The following is a 19,268-nucleotide window of genomic DNA, read 5'->3' on the forward strand; positions in this document are numbered from 1 at the left end:
CAGTCATTGAAACAAAGCTGTCAGGGAAGCTTTGCTCTTCTTGGCCTTTTGTAAGATACCAAGATATCTTAGAAAAAGCCTTGTAAATGTTTTAGAAAACTAAAAAATTTAAAACTAGATTATTTTCTGCATACCAACACACCATTTAGGCACTTGAATCTGTAAATACAGTTAATTTTGAATTTGCAAAGATAAGTTTCCTGTCAACTACTAATAGTTGTAGATTATTATGGTGCCTTAAAGTTTGAGGACTTAAACCCAAATGTGAATAATTCATTTAAAGAGCTACATAAACATGCATCAAATTCCTTTGGTAGTTCATAGCAATAGCAATAAACTTTGTTATGAAAAACTAAATTCTCTTGTGAAGCCATGGGAAACCTTTCTTGCAGTTCTTAGACTGGTTCTGCTGCCTCTCCAGTAACACATTATGTCAGTACATCTTTATTATCTGAACTGAAATCTTAATAGAGAAAAAACTTGACTCTGACATTAAATCACTACCAATTTTTTCATTACCAAGTCCAAATACCAAGGAAAAGTCAGCCCCTAGTCTGGGGAGGTATATAAACAGTTGAATAGCAGCCACTGGCAAGTTGTACATTTTTTTAAAAAACCTGTTTCAGTAGTACCTTCAGGTTCTTACTAGTTCATTAAGAAGCTTGATACATAAGGCAAAGCACTTTTTCTTAATGTGACATCTGAGAAAATTATGTAGTTGACATTGAGGGTTGTTTTAGCATGAATTTTTTAAGGGCTTTGTTTGCACTGTATCTTTTAAAGGGTTTCTTTTAGTCTGTATAGGCAACTTCTATATTACCCTAGATCATTTGAGTAAAAGTCAGTTATAGTTAATAATAATTAATATTGAGCTTTATTCTAAAATTTTATATGTAATCAAAATGATTATATATATGATTAACTATTTAAACTCAGCCAAGATAATCAACATGTTTTGTTGGTTCATTATCATTAAGTTGGATTATAGTCGTTAGTTTCAATGATTGCTTCCCCATCTCCTTTTTTTCTTTTGCTTTGTCTTTTTTTGAGATAGAACCTCATCTAGTACCTTGGCTGGCCCTGCCTCCTTTTTCCTTTCTTTTTGCTTCACCTTTTTTTTTTTTTTTTTAAGATAGAGCCTCATTTAGTAACCCTGGCTGGCCCCAAACATGTGTTAATCCTCCTGCCTCAGCTGGAGGGATTCAAGCATGAATCACCACTTCCAGCTTGTTTATTTTAAATTTAAGACAATTAGTTCTTAGAAACCATTTGGAATGATATAGGTGAAATCGTTGGAATGATGTAGGTGCTCTTTGTAAAGTAAGTGGGCAAGGCGTGCACTCATATTTAGAGTTTAGCTGGGAGAATAGTCCTTAAACAGTCATTCATAAAATAAAGTTTGAAATTTCTGTAAATGTTAGCATGAAATAGAAAAAATCAGCACAACTCTGTGACTCTGAGATTTAGCATCAGAACAAATATTTTTAGTATAACATAATAAGGAAATTGAATAGTTGGTGTTGACTTTGTCAGGTTTTAGTATGAAAATTTGAAGGACTTTTTAAAAAGATTGGTAAAATTCTTCTCTAAGAATATTGTTGAATAATACTCATTTAACATTTTGAGCTTGAAAAATGAGCACAGAGTGATTGTGAACTAGGCTCTTCCATTCTCACTCCATGCCCTCAGCTGGGACCAGACTCCCCATGCTGTACTGTTCGGGGAAGTGCGGTTGCTAATTTTCTGTCCCTTGCTGAGCACAAGGTACTGTAGCCTGACAATTAATTGCATGAATGCAGGATACCGTCACAATCATCAAGTGGCACTATTCGTTTTTTTAAAGCGACACATGTAACTTTTATTGCAGTCATTAATACAAGAAGAAAAGCTAGCAGTGCTCTTATTTATTGTTATCAAGCAGTTTCCTAGAAATTTTCAGCAAAATATCAATTTAGCCATAATTCTAGTATGAAATACAGAAGCTATAATAAAGCTTTTGGTGCCTGCTATTTTAAAAGTCAAATCAGTAGCTCGAATGTGGTTTATGTCCCATTTTGACTCACTGTCAGCCCTGCTTTAGGTAGCTCTGTACATTTATTTTGCTCTCCATGTTTATTTTATAAACCAGTTCATCTTCTTCGTGGATTTTTGCTCCTAAGTAGAAAAGATTTTGGATCGTATGTTGTTAGCATTTGCTATAGTGAATGATAGATGAAGTACCCAAGACATTCTCATCGAAAGACAGCTTAAGGGGAAAAAATACATAGCAAAAGCATTGTCTTTATTTACAGTTTAGAAGGCCACAGCTTCACTGTCGGTGGAAATGTGATGGCAGAACACCCCAGAGAAGGACATCTTTAGCGAGAGATTTACATACCGTTAGCTCACAGTACTTGATTAGCAGCCGGGCTCTGGCTAGCTAGCTCGCACGCTGTTTGGGATGCCTTTGATTCTGTGGCTTCTGAGGCTTGCTGGCTGCATGCTTGTTGCCTTTGTTCATGAGACAGGTAATTACTTGATAAAATGAAGTGCATCGCTGTGAACAATTGACCCTTTGGAGCAGTCCAGGCTGGTCAGCAGTCTAAACCCACATTTTAAAGCCATCATTATGGCCTCAAACTTAAGAGTTTCCAAGGTGCAGACAAAGGTGTTGTCTTCCTTTAGTACAAGTCGAGTGCCGTTCTCAGACTTGATGAAGTATTTAAATTGAATGATATTTGACGAAACAGAGAACTCCTCTGGAAACCCATCCAGCCTGCTTTTGGATACCAGAACAATGCGAGATTTTATTTTTGATATGAAATCAGGAGCATTACAGAAGATTCTCAGTCCTTGTGAACGATCGTGATTATCTGTTATTTCCAAGAAAGTAGTCTCTCGGGGTGTCAGCTGTTCTTTTTCCCACCTGGATTTCACCTCTTCTGCCAGCCCCTTGAGCTGGAAGAATTCTGCTTCTTGAGCAAGAAGTTGATTTTCTCGAAATCCTTCGGGCAGTAGAAGTTCTCCATTTCGAAGGAAGTTTAGGACATGCCTGAAGAGAAGCCCGTCCCTGTCTATGAAGTAATGGCCATCCGCATCAAATGGACAGAGGATTTTCCCGTTTACGATACCTTCAAGGAAAGTGTCTGGGTACTTGGTCAGTGTCTGCTTTTGAGTAATGTATAGATATCCGCCAACGTTGAGGGTCATCAGTGTGGATTTGCAGTTCTTGCCTTGCTCAGCATCTTCCAGGCTGTTGTGCCTCCCTTCGTACTCCCTTTCCTTTTCTCTTCTGATTATTTTACGCTCCATTTTCAAGTCGCTATTTCAGCTTGTTCTTCTTGGCTTGGAGATTTTTTTTTCTTTTAAAAAAGAAACACTACCACACAAGCACGCCTTTATTCCGTCCCAGCCTGGCGATGCAATGAAATGCTGGTAGCACCGCCTGCGCTGGCAGCTGGGTTTTGCAGTAGGTGGCGTGTCAGCTATGCATGCAGGAGCTTTCTGGAGTAAGACAGAAAAGAGAATTTGCATTTAACTGTATCAGGGAAGGGATTTGTTGCAAAAGGATTTCTATGTCTGCTTTTGAGTAAATGAGACTTATTCAGAATAAATTGACTTCCTTCTACCAGTTAAACTGCCACTCCAGTTTAATTCCCAGGTAAATAAGAATTTCTGTCCATTTCTAAAGGTCTAAGTCATTGCTTAGTCTAAGTCATTAGACTAATACTGAGTTACACTGTCATCTTTTGGAAGTAGTATGTGTTGCACTGGTATTTTTTAAAAGTAAATCATAATAGGTATCCTAAGGTGAAAGAAACTAGCATAAAGAATTTTTTTCCTATAAAAGTACAGTGTTTGCAATGTTGTAGACCCAGACAAAAGTATTTAGGCTTGCTGTTGTGACATTGCATTTGAATTCAGTTGAATTTGTATGTCTTTTGGATTTGGGTCTCTTTGTTAAATGAGAAGAAATTTGCATAAATTATTTTCACAAAAGGTGGTTTATTTACTTATTTTTTATTTCAAGGTTAAAAAAGTCATGCAGGCTGGATTTGTAGTATTCATTCACATTTTTTAATTGTACAGAGAATACTGTAACCACGTACATGCAGGGAGAGCGATGATTCTGCATGCCTCCTCGGTTTAGTGCCATGGGCAGGTTTGGTTCTACTTGTTGTCTCTCAGAGAGTGAATAGTGTGAGCGGACTGCTTCCCTGTCCCTTCATCCTTAAATTTGCCTTCCAGAGCATTTTTGGATTTTGAGCTTATACTTGTAGAATCAGAGCCCCAGAGATAAGAAATAATCTGGGTGTGTTTCCAGTAAGGATTTCTTGAGTTGCCTGTCTACTAAATTATTCTGACGAACTCTGTTGTAAGATTTTGGCTTTTATATGAAACTCATTTATATTTCTTTTGAGTTAATGTTATTTTAAAATTATGTGTATCTTGTTAAAGGTATTAAAATAGATTCTCATTTTTTTATTGCCCAACTTTTATTTTCTGTAAATAGGGTTAAATTTTTATTAGATATTTTTAAACTATATATTCTTATAGCAGATAATGAATTTAACATTTAATACTGAGGTTTTCAAAAACTAATTGAAATTGAACTGGAAATCTCAGGCAGAATCATTTGTAGTGGAAAGGTGAGATTCAGCCTCTTCAACAAAGATGAAATTTTGTCCAGAGAGCTTTTAGTGGGTTTGTAACTTGCTTTGATAGAGCCATAAACTAATGCCTTCCTCTCAGCCCTATAGCAGCATTGTAGTATTTAAGAAGAATGTGCTCTTACATTCTGACAGAGGGTGTGTGTGTGTGTGTGTGTGTGTGTGTGTGTGTTAGAATGAAGTTTTACTATGGGCGTGGTGTGACTTATTTTAAGAACTGAATAGTTAGGCAGAAGGTACCAGTTTAGAAATCATGGCGTTTTTGTTACTACAAGTGATGAACATCAGCAGGAGCATAATAGTTTATAGATACATAGTCCTCTCTTCGTGAACTAACAGGGCACCTGAGTCAGTGCAATATGATCGTATTTTAGGGATAGGTTTTCTGGCATAGCTCAGCTTCCTTGATCTGTCTGTAGATGCCTTCATGGGACAGCCCTGATGCTGCTGTTTCTGTAGAACAAGCTTCCATTGGGGTGGTGAGTGGGTAGAACAGGCAGGTTTGCTATCTCCTACCTGAAGTCCACTTACGGTTTCTGCTGCCAGAATTTCAGCACCACTGATAATCTGTTTCTTCAGTCTTGCCTGTTGTGCTGTGTTATTTTGTTTTATTTATTTGTTGACACAGGGTTTCACTCTAGCTTAGCCTGTCCTCAAAGTCTTGATAGTTTCCCTTCTTCAGCCTCTTCAGTGCTAGGATTCCAGGTGTGAGACCCCATTCCTAGCTTACAGGCTTGCAGTGATACAGTCTGAGACTCTTCACCATGTGCCTCTTACCCTGAAGACTTCCTCTTCTCAGCTTCACTATGATGTGCTCTGCTTCTGCATATGTGCCATGCATGCTGATGGCTGCCATTGTAGAGTGACTGAAGCCGTCTCATGGTACTAAGAGGGATGTGAATCCACAGGACTTCCCTTTTGTGTCTTGTCTGCTGTCTTGCATCTTAAAAAAGGAAACTGACATCTAGTAGATGCCACCTCATCCATATTACTGCCATCTCGGCCACATGATTACCCATGTGGAATTACAGGCCTCCTTTGATTACTGCTGTTTGTTGTGGTGCACTTGCACCCTGGCTTCTGTGGACTCTTCTATTTATTTGTGGTAGATGCTTGTTGTAGGTAGTCAGTTCTAAAACTATATAATAGTGCTGTGTTACTATCACAGATCGTCCCTGTTCATATGACCCTGTTTCTCTGCCTCACTACAGGTACAAAGTAGGGAGTCCAGCAATTCTATCACAGAACCTAAGCCATGTATCAAAGATTGGCTCCTGGATGCCTTTGACCACCAACTTAGAGTATCTCATCTAACCTTGTAGTCAGGAAAACATCATTGTGAAAAGTAGAGGCCCTGATTTCCTAATGACCTTAATTTTTTATAATAGTTGCAACACGCTTGATATGGTAATACTTGCATGCACTTATCCCCAGCTCTCAGAAGTTGAGGCCAGAAGATCCTAAGAAGTTCAAGACTATCCTTGGCTACATAGTAATGTCCTATTTCAAAATAAATTTTAAAAGAAAAAAAGGAAAAAAGAAAACAACCTAGAGTTAACTTCTTAGACACCATAATAACAAATCATACAAAAAGAGCCCTTTAGCAACTTTGAGAATTTAAATCCGTCCCTCATTTGAGTGTTTCCTCGCGTTAAGCCCAGTGCCTAACCAACTTCTGGGAATACTTCCCATTGTGAGGTAGGGAATGCTCAGTTCCTGTCTGTAAAAGGTGGGATTTATTCAAGGCTAATAATAGAAAGGGTGCCCCTCGTTTCTACCAACTCATAATGGGAAGTGATCAGCATAGACATATATACAGTATGTGTAAGCTCTGTATGTTGTACCGTGAGAGGAAGCTCCCTCCTGATAGACAGATCCAGAAAGGAGCCAATGCCCCAGACTCAGCAGATCCCTCTTCTGGGAGGCCCCAGCACTGCATTTCAGGGAACAGCAGTGGTTTTAGGAGCTTCCATTAACAGAAAGACACCTTGTCTTCACATTCTGTATCCCTGCCAGAACTTTTGCTTATTTTCACATTTGCTTGTATTGCTTATCCTTTGAAATGGTGAGTTCTGTGACTTTAGAAAGAAAAGTGAAAACAACTAGAGCTGTCGATCTGTGCTTGACTGTCGTGGTTCCTGCCTGACCGTGACTCCCACTCTGTTTCCAGTGTAGTGATCTGTGCTCTGACTTCACTGCTTTTACAAGCCCAGGTTCTCATTTGATGTGCAGCTTGTTTCTTCATAGTCTCCTGTAAAAGCATTGGCTGTGAGTGGCATTCAGACTGATATTCCCTATGAATATTTTATGTTAGCCTTTTTGTTTATTAAAAAAAAAAACCACTGAATAAAAAAAAAAAAAAGTGAGGTGAATCAAGTTCTATTTGCATGTCAAAGTTTAGTTGTGTTTGAAATACAAAATAGCATTGGCTGTTTCCTCGGGCCAGACTAGTACTGACACAAGTACAGTGTCAGCTAACTGACTGGCATTACTCATGCTGTGCAGAGGACCAGAATCTTCCTGGGGCTCACTGGGCATAGTCTCTGGCCAGAAAAGCAGGTGCATGTGTCTGTTCATGCCTCATGGCTTTACAGAGCTGCTTCTGCACAGAAGCTGAGGCCTGTGGCTACATTGGCAGGGTTTGTTGTTGTTGTTGTTTAAGCTTTTTAAGAGTACAGAAAACAAGAGTGTTCTATCAAAAGAGCAAATAAAAATGATGGAGTAGCTGAGAAATTCAGGTAAAATTCCATTCCACATCCTTGCTCTTTTGCTACAGAGACAATTTTTACAACTTTACCTCTTTATTCCTACTTTGTATACTTGGTGGATGACTATTTCAGTAACACTTAGGTTTTATAGGTAGAAGTTAAACTTCAAAATTATTGTTTAAATAAACAGGACAATTATGGGAATCTGTTCTCTTCTTCCGTCCTGTGATCCTGCAAATTAAACTTGGCTCAAGTTTAGTGGCCAGCAACTTTACCTGCTGAGGAATCTCACCAGCCCTTTGTTTTTAATTGTGACCGCTTGAAACTTATTTTACCTAGATTAGCAAAGCATCTATGAGCTATCAAATCAGTTCTGGAATTATAATATTATATAAAACTCATTTTTGTGGTTCTATGGCAAAGTAGTTTTACTGTTTGAGGGGAAGTAGGTAATTTATGTTAATAACCGTGTCTAATCGCTGAGTGAATGAATGAATGGTGTAATTTTGAAAACTTTGTGGGTAGTCGACTAGGGATGGAGAGGTCTCTTTTTTTTTTTTCACATTCAACATTTCTAAAAAATTTTTAAAGTCATTGGCTTGCCAAAAATTAATGCAAGCATTTTGTTTCCTTAGTGATACATTACATAATGATGACTTTGGAATTGATGTCATTTTTAAGGAACTCTGAAATGCTCCTTTCATATATCAGGAAATAAAGACAGAGAATGTTTGAGGAATGGGAGTAAAAAAGGGAGATGCTGACGGAAGGAAAGGTTGCTGCTGGGTACTAAATTAGTAAGAGGTACCGGAACCCCAGCACCCTGCCATAGGCTAAAGCAGGCTCTTCAGAAGGGAGGCAGGCAGGCAGGCAGGCAGGCAGTCCAGCATGTCTTCAGAGAGTTCCAACAGGTGCGCTGAGGAGGGGGTTCTTTTGTTTTGTTTTTGGGGAAGGTTTCTCTTCATAGCCCTAGTTGTCCTCAAATCCTGGAACTCAGGGATCTGCTGGGATTAAAGGCAAGTGCTACAAGTCTGCTAAGAAGAGGTCTAAATTTAAGGGAGGTTGGGTTCTGTTGCTTGTTTTGGTTTTTGGTTCGCTGGTTGGTTTAGAAAGGAGAGAGTTCTTTTTGGTCATGGTTGCACTGTTCTCCGTCTGTGGTTGGCTAACTCTGCTGCTTTGGGACGAGGCAAGGTGGGGGCATGTGGGGACATGTGGGGGCATGTGGGGGCATGGAGCTTGCCTCATAGTGACCAAGAAGCTGGGCTGGTGAAGGGAAGGAGCCCAATCCCTGTAGTTGGAAGAAAGAACTTTTTTTTTTTTTTTTTTTTTTTTTTGGACAGGGTTTCTCTATATAGATAGCCTTGGCTACCCTGGAATTCCCTGAGATTTGCCTGCTTCTGCCTCCTGAGTGCTGGGGTTACAGTTATGCACTACAATGTCCTGATGGAAGAACTCTTAGTAGTATCTTGAAAATCATAAAGAACTCAACTGCTGTTACCGTAAAAGAACAAGAATTATTTGGGGCTAGTGAGATGGCTTGGTACATAGAGCACTGGCTGCTCTTCCAGAGGAGCCAGGTTCAATTCCCAGCACCCACATGATGGATAATAACTAGCTAGCTTTAAGCTAGTAACAGAGAGTCCAGTGCCCTCTTTGGCCTTCTAAGGGCACTGTGTGCATGTGGTGCACATATCTGGATACAGACAAAACATTCATACATTGATAAGTACAGCTTTTTAAAAAGAGAGAACAAAAATTATTAAAGGTTAGCTTAAGAGAACATGAATCAGACCTAACAATGCGCTGAATTCTATAATTTCAAATATAGCTGCTAAAGCTAGATAATATCCTTTAATCAGGGCCTAATTCAAACCATAGGTTGAATGTTCATAAAAGTTTAAATCTGAAATCCAAAGTGGGTTTTGAAGTTTTGCATTGTAGATTTTTGAACTAGGGTTGCTTAACTGGTAGAGCCACACAAATATTTCAAATCTATAAATGTTCAGAATTGGAAACACTTCTGTCCCCAAGTATTTTGAGTAGAGATACTCAACCTGTTCTGTATTACGATGCCTTTCATTCCCCTTTTATTACAACATAGTATTCCTGCATATAAAAACAGCATTTCTTTTTCTAAGTCTGTTTTGTTTCTAGATTTTATTTGCCTTATATGTGTGGCAAGTGTACACAGATGTGTATTTACATGTATTGGGTACATATATGTATACATGCATATAAATGAAGAGTAGAGGTTGGTGCTGGCTTTTCTGTCTATTGCCCTACTTTGTTTAGTGAGGCACTGAACCTGAGTTCAGTGACCTGAGTTACCAGTTGGGCTAGGAGAGCTAAACGGCTTGACCCTGGTGCCTCTTGTCTGTGCCTCCTGAGTGCTGAAATTACAAACAGGCAACCATGCCCATCTGACTTGGAGTGTGTGTGTGTGTGTGTGTGTGTGTGTGTGTGTGTGTGTGTACATGTACACATGTATATGTGGACTTAAATATGTGGAGCACAGAGGGCTAACTACCTCAGATGTCTGTCCTTGCTTTCTGTGTTGTAAAGAGTCTCTCTGCATTGTTCACACTGTGTATACCAGGTTAGCTTCTGGGGATTATTCTCCTGTCAGTGCCTCCTCCCATCTTGCTAAGGATCATTAGGATAACAGACATGTCGAACCTCCTCTAGCTTTTCCTGGGCTCTTCACACTCACAGGGCAAGCGTTTCCCCCACTGACCCTCCATTTTATATTCTTGAAGGCAAAATTGAGAGTGTAAGCTCTCTGTGTGTTTAAGGAATTTTGTATTGACTTATTTGTTTTCTGAAATGTAGTGAAACAATGACTTGTGAATTTGGCTTTGTAGAAGAAATTAAAATAATGCAAATATGGGAGATTTAAAATATTGGTTCACCAAAAAAAAAAAAAAAAAAGTTTAGTAACTATAGGATGACAAGACTGTCCAAACTTTTTTTTTACACGTTTGATATCTTCTTTCATACCCTTAAACAAGCATTTTCCTTTCTGCTCCTAGACACTGCCGTCACCAGCAGATGCTCTTAGGCAGGGTCAAAGCATCTATCTGTGTGTCTGTACCTCACAGCCTTCTCTCAAGCCATGGAGAAAAAGAGAAGGATAAAGAAGTTAGGTTCTTCTCTAGATCTTGAGCCTAGTTCTCGATTACAGTTCTAAGTTTTTGTTAAATTGGGTATTTTCAACATACTGATTTCATTTCAATGATATGCTTCATTTCAGCATATTGATTAGTGGTATTCATTATAAGAAAGTAAGTATTATCTCAGATCCTTAAGGTCAGGTAAGATAAAAAATATCAATTCATGAATTAGTGATGATTACTTTCACTTCTTAAAAAATGGATACTGAATTCACTTATCCTGCCCCCAAAATAAACTTCTAGGAAAATATACAAAGTGAGAAAAAGGGAGACTACTGGGAATATTAGAAATCATTTACCTTTTAGATGCACGTGATTAGTAGAAGTACTTCTCTTCTTTTTCAGAGATGTAGGTGGAGGAGTGATTTGTGAATAGGAAGGTTGCTTCACAAGTCTAGAAGATCAGGTCAGGATCTTAGGAACCAGCCTCCTAGAGAGCTGGAGGGAGTGTCCTTTGAGGTGCCCACATGCAGATGATCTCAGTAGTCTGCTGGGAGTGAGCTTCTGGATGCCCGAGGACTCCTAGCCCAGCTGTCTCATGGCTCACGTGCACACCCTTCCTGCTCACTCATGGCTCTAACCTGCTGAGCCAGAGCTGACGAACTTCTCTTCCTTTCTTCAACAGAATTGGCACTAGGCGCCTACAAATCTGTTTTTAGTGTTTTGTTTTGTTTTGTGTTTATTTGTTTAGTGTTGTTTTGTTGTGTTACTTTTTCTAAGTCTGTTTTGTTTCTAGATTTTATTTGCCTTATATGTGTGGCAAGTGTACACAGATGTGTATTTACATGTATTGGGTACATATATGTATACATGCATATAAATGAAGAGTAGAGGTTGGTGCTGGCTTTTCTGTCTATTGCCCTACTTTGTTTAGTGAGGCACTGAACCTGAGCTTACCAGTTGGGCTAGGAGAGCTAAACGGCTTGACCCTGGTGCCTCTTGTCTGTGCCTCCTGAGTGCTGAAATTACAAACAGGCAACCATGCCCATCTGACTTGGAGTGTGTGTGTGTGTGTGTGTGTGTGTGTGTGTGTGTGTGTGTGTGTGTGCACATGTATATGTGGACTTAAATACCATGGGTTATGTTTTGTTTATTTACTCTTTTTCTCTGTTCCTTTATACTTATTAAGAGTCTTCTGGCTATAAAACAAGAATAAAAATTAATAAAACAATCTGACAAAAGAGTTGGGCAGGTTAGAAAAGATCTAAGAGTTTGATTTTTTTTTTTTTTTTTAAACCGCTATCATTCACAGAAGAGCTAAACAAATGTCTGGGCCTAGGGAAGGAAATGTAGAAACTGAGTGATTGAAGACTCTCGGTAGAATGAGCTTGTGTCCTCTTTGCAGATTGCAGCCATGACCATGTGGTCCTTGGCATCGGTAGTTTGAGTCTCTAAGCTGAAAATTCCCAGCACAAGAGAATGTCTGGGGCCCATCAAAAGCTACTGCCAATGTAGTACTGTTCCAGTAACTTTGAGTTCGCTTATCCCCTAGCCCACCTTCTCTGAATTCTTCCAGTTGTCAAGGTTTCTAGAAAAGCTCTTTTGGATGCCCAGCTGGACATAATTTCTCTGTGTTTAATTCAATACTCTCTGAGTCAGCTTTGTAACACTTATAATTTTAGTATGGTCGCATTGTACAATACAATGCCATGGGTGATATAGGAGGACCAAATTGTTCCGTTAAATTAGATGGTAGGAAATCATTTCATTATCAAGTTCAGGGCTATGTGTGTCCTGTCTCAAAACAAAATAAAACAAAAACAAGATTAATAAGTATTCCTACAATTTACCTTAGGACTTAAAATGTTTAGCTCCTTCTTTAATAATATAAGATAAAACTTTGCTTTGGGTATAGAATGGATGCCAATTGACCATCTGCTTTCTCTTTCTTGTGGAAATTAAACCTAATTTAAATGATCAGTTCGGGTTTCTTTAAATACAAAGCAAGAACTTGGATTGTGCAGTAACACCAATCAAATCCTTATAGATGTGTGCTTGTCTTTGGTCTCCAAGTTTACAACAAATTTGAAAGTATGTTTTTAATTTTTAATTTTTCAATTTACCTTTACAAGTCTTTAACCAAAGACTTTCATAGAAACAGCCTCAGGCGCCCCACCCTTTTCTTAATTTAAAAGGTTATCTAATTTGTAATCAAATTACATAATTACTTAAACTAGTATTAATAAGTTTGAGCAGAAGTATGTGGGAGTGCTTGAGATTAACCTACTACCCACTAGTATATGGTGACATACTTGCATCTGTCGCTGTATTTAATAATGGAGAAATGGTCGCCTGTGTTAATCTGGGAATAAATTACATGAGGTATGTCCAGTGCTCCCAGTGTATCGAATCTGCCTGTGTATCCTTTTCCTATCCTTGTAGACCTGAATATGGTCTGGAAGCTGTCAGCGGGCTCACAACACTTGTAGCCCAGCCCCTGTGGGTCTGAAGCTTCTGACCTCTGCAGGCACCCACACACAGTCACATGCTCACACAGGAATGCACAGATGTACATAGACCGCAATTAAGTTTAATTAAATAAAAGAAATTATTTGGGGATTTCTGTATTTCTTTTTCATTTGAAACAGCAGTGATTGGGTTTAGTGGTGCAAGCCTTTAATACCCAAGTTTGGGAAGCAGAAACAGGTGAATCTGCATGTTCTAGGTCAGTCTGGTATACAACAAAAGGCAATGTAAATGTATTGATTTTTGAAATTTTTTGTAAATTCACAAATAAAAGCAATTCATTTGGGGCATGTTATATGTTCTTTTGTTATATATATTCACATATGGAATGGTGAGACCATGCTACATTTATACATTTTGAGAATGTATAAATGGTGCAGAACAAACAATACACTCGCCTCTATTCCCTGATCATAGAGGCGTGCTTCCTTTATCTCTGCTATTTCTGATGTGCTTTGGCCTCTTACATAGCAGGATCTTGATAAATACATCATGCTTGTGTAAGAGTGAAACAGTCATTATTCAGATATTCACATTCTTTCAAATTGGTCCAAAAGGTAGTTTTTTTGTTTTTGTTTTTATGTGAATACACTGTCACTCCCCTCAGACACACCAGAAGAAGGCATCAGATCCCATTACAGATGGTTGTGAGCCACCATGTGGTTGCTAGGAATTGAACTCAGGACCTCTGGAAGAGCAGTCAATGCTCTTAACTGCTGAGCCATCTCTCCAGCCCCTAACGAGAACAGCAGGTTGTTTGTTTGTTTGTTTTTAAGATGTATTTATTTTATTTATATGGGTGCATTGTAGCTGTCTTCAGACACCAGAAGAGGGCACCAAATCCCATTACAGATAGCTATGAGCCACCATGTGGTTGCTGGGAATTGAATTCAGGACCTTTGGAAGAACAGTTAGTGCTTTTAGCCGTCACCCAAAAGGTAGTTTTAAGTGACGATTTCTGTATTGATGTGTACAATTTGTAATTACCAGCAATGGTGTGCAAATGAGTACTTTAAACTAGAACTCCATGGACAATACCTTTCCCCTGAATTTAAGCAATTTATTGAAGAAAAGATTCATGATTTGTTGGGGGGAAATACAAGAACACGTTCCTCTAAAGCTTTAAGAAGTATGTGTTAGCTTTAAACAAAGAATGAACAAATCATGTTTAGGGAGGCCATTCCCAAAGTGAGTTGGCTTCTTAAATTTAAGAGAGGAAATAGGGGAAGCAAACTGAGAAATAACTAACACCAACCAGTTCTTGGGAAATTTTATTGATAATGATTAAGACTTTCCATTTACCTTGAGTAACATTTGAAAGAAATCTTAGGTTTGTAAAGATATGATAAACAGAAAAGTATGGTCTGGAGGAGTAAATGTTACTGCTCTGTGAGCATACTTCACGTGTTTTACTTCACGTGTTTTGCCTACATATATGTATGTGGACCACATGTATGCATAGTGCTGCAGAGGTCAGAAGGGGTAACAGATCCCATGGAACTGGAGTTAGGGATGATTGTAAACCCCATGTAGGTACTGGGAACCAAACCTGGGTCCTCTGCAAGAGCAGTCAGTGCTCTTAACCTCTGAGCATCTCTCCAGCTATGGGAGTAACCTTAATTGAAGAATAGAAGGTGGTGGTCAAGTTGAGGTGAACAGGGGCCTTGAACTTCCTTTCCATCCTTTCAGGTGTCATAGAGAGAAAAGTGATGGCAGAGCCCTTTAAGAATTCAACCCAGGGTATCCTCTTGGAGTCGGTAGTGCTAAGTAGGTGGGGGCATTAAAGGTAGCCATTTCATCATTTAACATTAGTAAATACTTGGATCTGTGACAGTTATTATTAGAGATCCTATCCCAGACTTACTTTGTTTCAGGAAAGCATCAATTACTGTCTAGTGTTGGGCTTTTCCTCATATACTTAGGATACTCCACATATCAGAATTTCCCAGACTTTGCTATTATTGTAAGACTGAAGCATGTTCTTGTTTAAGACTTCCTGTTTCATCAAAGACAAACTGGGATATAAGATTTGTGTTTGCCAGGCTGGACCTAGGCCTCCCCCACTCATATGTAGCAGGTATGCAACTCAGTCTTCGTGTGGGTCCCAAACAACTGGAACAGGGGCTTTCCCTAAAGCTGTTGCTTGCAGATGGGATCTGTTCTTCTAGCAGGGCTGCCTTGTCTGGCTTCAATGGGAGAAGCATCATCTAGCCTCTCAGAGACTTGGAATCCCGGGGTAGGGGGAGATCCAGGGGCTCCTCCACCAACTCAGAAGGGGAAGGGGGAGAGAGGAAGGATTGTAGGAGGGTATGACCTGAAGGGCAGCAGTGAGCAAGGTGTAAAGTGAATAAGTTGATAAATTGGGTGGGTGGGTGGGTGGGTGGATGGATGGATAGATAGATAGATAGATAGATAGATAGATAGATAGATAGATAGATAGATCTGATAGATAGTAGATTCATGTTTGCTTTGAGAAAATTCAAAGTCTAGTATTGGTTTCACTCATGACAGGGACTTATTTTTAGGTTTAAAATGTAAAGAAGGTGGCTTGCGTAGTGTTTCTTTGCTGGCACACTGTAGTGTGAAGTAGGTGTGGATCTTCTCATTGTACTGAAGAGTTTTTGTATTGAGGTACTCTGAGAATATTTAATTCAGATGGTTTGTTTCATAATTAGTATTTAGGACCACAGACTGTAACTCCTTAAATTTTGGAGACAAAAATTTAGATTGGTCACAGGAAGATTTTCTTGTGTGGATTGTATAGCTGTGGTTCGTATGAATCTGTTTCATTTGGGGTGTCACTGTTTAGCATACGTGTACTGCTTGAAGGTAGTGCTGTATCTTAATCATCTTTCATTCTACAGAGCCCACATGGTGCCTTTGCATGGTAGTCATTTATAGTTAGTGGAATGAATGAAGTAAGTTACCCTGAAGAGATGAATCAGTTGCATTCCTGGTTAGTCAGGGGATTTTCTTAGTCTCTTCTCAGAGCTCAAGTGAATTCTCATGCTGTCATAAGAGACATTCATGAGAGACATTCATGTGCCTCTTACGTAGTAGGGCATGACCATCAGCTCCACTCTGCCACAGTGCCTGATGCCAGTGGGCTTTGAAGGTCCAGGCTTTTCCTTCTTTCTCCATTTCTCCTGGGTTTTGACTCAGGGTCACTATAAGAACGAAGCTTGCTTTTCTGTTTAGACAGATATTCATAGTGGATTCAGTGTTTGCTTATAATAGTCTTTCTATGTAGCCCAAGCTAGTGCAAACTGTGTAAGCTCCTTATCTTCCTCCCCAGTGCTACAGGCATGTGCCATCCTCAGCTTACAGATTCACATTAACACTGCCAGTGTCATATTTGCCTACCTGGATGTTTCCCATACAGGATACTAGCTTGTGTGTATGTATAGACCTTTGATTTAGTGCTTTAGACTTAAGTTATTTCTAGAGTTTCTTGTTTTACAGATGGAACCCTCTACTTTTTCATTAGATTGAATGAACTTCCGGTCTTTTTTGTCTGAGTGTGTAAAGGGCAGTGTAGCTCAAAGAACAAGCCAGAAAGGCTCCAGTTCCCAGCTCACTAAGAAAGAGTTTCTCTCTTCTCATAACTAACATAGCTGTCAGCTTACTGCTGTACTTTTGTGTCCTTGAATTATATGAATTATGTTTTAGGTTTGTGTCAAAATGCCATCTTGGAAATGGTGAATATGATCTCTGAATACATTTTTCCCCTTTCCATTCAAGATAAACTGTCATTGGAAGGAATAGTGGTGCAGAGAGCGGAATGCCGACCTGCTGCCAGTGAGAACTACATGAAATTAAAGAGGTTGGTGTTTTGTGACTTTAAATTGATACTCAGTATTGTTCATGGGGCTTAGGACATATGTTAGCTTCCTTATTGACTTCATATAAGCCATGGTTCCTGTTTGGAATGTTTGCTCACTACACTTTGGGTTCAGACCAAGTATTCAACATGGTGGCGCACACTTTTAATCCCAGCAGTTTTCTGTGAGCAAGACTACCTGGTCTACATAGTGAGTTGTTCCAGGTCATCCAGGGCTAAATAATGAGACCTGGTCAAAACAAAACAGAAGCAAGTAGTAAAAACATCTTTGTAAGAGAGATTTCAGAATCGGCTGTTGGAGTTACTTTAACCTACTGTATTAGGTTCTAAAATCAGAGCTGATAGGGTATTTTTTCCTAGTTGTACTTATGTAAGCTTGTGTGCATGCAGTTATGCATGTGTGTGCACGTTTGTTTGAGTGTGGTATGGTGTATCTTCAGAGATCATCTGAATGCCATCTGTCATTTTTGTTTGTCTGTGTTGTAGTGGTTTGGTTTGGTTTGGTTTTTGGAGACCCTGTGTTTTGAGACAGGGCTCTCAGTTGGTGTAGCACTTGCTACTTTAACTGGGCTGGCTGCACTGCCATTTCAGGGATTTATTTACCTGTCTCCCCCTCTCAGCACTGGCATAGTATTGCACCCTTGCAAAGGTGCTGAAGAGTAAACCCTAGTCTTCATACTAGGCATATGCTTTTCTAAGGACGCCACATTCCCCACCACAAATCTTGGTTTTCTAATGACATGTTTCAGAGGTCTTAGTACTGTTTTCTTTTCAAAGGCTGTAATTTCCCTACAATGACTATGTATCACACTTCTGTCTGGAGAAGCATGGCTGTCAGAGTATCATCTTGCTTTTGACGTATAGAGAATTTTATAAAGTTGTGTATTGTTAATGAGATTTTTGCATCAGCCCCCCAACTTCTATATGCCATTAACATTTTGTAATCACTATTTAAACACAAGGACTTTGAATCAGTCTCTCTCTCTCTCTGTCTCTCTGTCTCTCTGTCTCTCTGTCTCTCTCTCTCTCTCTCTCTCTCTCTCTCTCTCTCTCTCTCTCTCTCTAATGGAACTTGCTCTATAGACCAGGCTGGCCTCATACTCATAGAGATCCGCCTGCCTCCGCCTCCCAAGTGCTGGGATCAAAGGTGTACACCACCACCACTTTTTTTAAAATCCTGAAATAAATTAATACCAGTTTCATGATTTGTATTTGATAGGTTTCAGCATCATGAGATCAGAATTACTTATCCATCCATCTCTCTACTCATTCATTCATCCATTCTATACTATCCGCCAGGTACATTTTAGGCACTAGAGAAACAGTTGTGCATGGATAGACACAGTTGCTAAGCAACTTCCCTTAGGGGCTGGTTGTAGCCATGTGGTGCTGCTCCTTGAGAAAGTGCTGCCTAAGAAGTGGGCTGTCTCCTGGCTGTCCAGCACTCTTCTTACCTGGGACAGATAATAAAACCCAGCATCTCAGGCCGCATTGTATTGTAAATTTCCCCCCTTTTCTTTATTGTATTAGATACTGTTTCCTGGAAGGGGCACCAAAAAAAAGGCTAGAGTGGTATTTGGTTTTTTGTCTAATCTTTCCTGTAGTTTAAGTGCCTCCCTGGAGCAAGGAAAAGAATGACAGTCAAAATGAAAATTAGCTTTGTAAAACTGTCAAAAGAAATTTCATTCTTTGTTTGCAGCCTATAATGTTTATGGTATAATATGGGCCTTTTTGAAAAGTGATCTTCACATAACTACAAATGTTGAAAAAGTACAAAATCAAGTATTGGGCTATTCATGGAGACCTCTGTGTGGTTTTAATTTTTCCATAAAGGACTTCCATGAAGATGAGAGCAGACAGGCCACCTGCTGTGTTTGCAGAATTATCTGCCTTTTACCAAAATGAAAATGGAAATTATATAGCTTTGAAAATATGCTATATAGCCAAATATTCATATTTTTGTCTTAAGTGACTGAAGGAAAGAAACAAAGTGTTTCAGGAAATGCTGATCATGTTTCACAGAGTAGATGACATCAGTCTTTTGAAGGTGAAGATTATTTTGACTAAGTAGAAAAAGATGAGGGTAGGAAGAACCTTCTGGATAGATAGATGGTCTGTCATAAAGATAGAAGGAGGACTGTAAGTCTGTAAACCTAGATGTGTAAGCTTGTGTAAGATGACAGGCACCTCTTGTCATGAACTCTACACACACATACATTATGTAGCATACATGCCTGCCTCAATACTCACTGCATTTCCAATGTTAGAAACAACTCAGATCTCTCGTATCTCAGAATCTCGTCCGAGCAGTTTCTTAGTCCAAGTAATGCCACACCTACCTCCTTGGTCCAACCCACAGCAAATGTGTCAGAAAATCTTGCAGATTTTTCTCAAAATCTCAAAATCCTTTTTTCCATAGCCCAGCCTTCCCTTA

At 39.3% G+C, this 19,268-nt stretch overlaps 2 protein-coding genes across 2 annotated transcripts in view; one reads left to right on the top strand and one right to left on the bottom strand.

Annotated features, from left to right (window-relative positions):
• Gtf2f2 (general transcription factor IIF subunit 2) overlaps positions 1 to 19,268 on the top strand; it is a 117,274-nt gene that overhangs the window by 49,331 nt on the left and 48,675 nt on the right. Inside the window, exon 5 of the mRNA XM_052190921.1 lies at positions 16,735 to 16,816. Within this exon, the coding sequence (XP_052046881.1) occupies positions 16,735 to 16,816 (82 nt within the window). The remainder of the gene's footprint in view (positions 1 to 16,734; positions 16,817 to 19,268) is intronic.
• Positions 2,512 to 3,378, bottom strand: Kctd4 (potassium channel tetramerization domain containing 4). The gene has a single exon (XM_052190920.1). The coding sequence runs from the start codon at positions 3,289 to 3,291 to the stop codon at positions 2,512 to 2,514; it is 780 nt and encodes a 259-aa protein (XP_052046880.1). The 5' UTR covers positions 3,292 to 3,378.

This window comes from Apodemus sylvaticus, chromosome 8, assembly GCF_947179515.1.
Source record: "Apodemus sylvaticus chromosome 8, mApoSyl1.1, whole genome shotgun sequence".
Classification (NCBI taxonomy): Eukaryota; Metazoa; Chordata; class Mammalia; order Rodentia; family Muridae; genus Apodemus; species Apodemus sylvaticus.

Bases quoted from the DNA above. Each gene is read 5' to 3' on its own strand.
- Kctd4 (XM_052190920.1), bottom strand. From the start codon at position 3,291: ATGGAGCGTAAAATAATCAGAAGAGAAAAGGAAAGGGAGTACGAAGGG.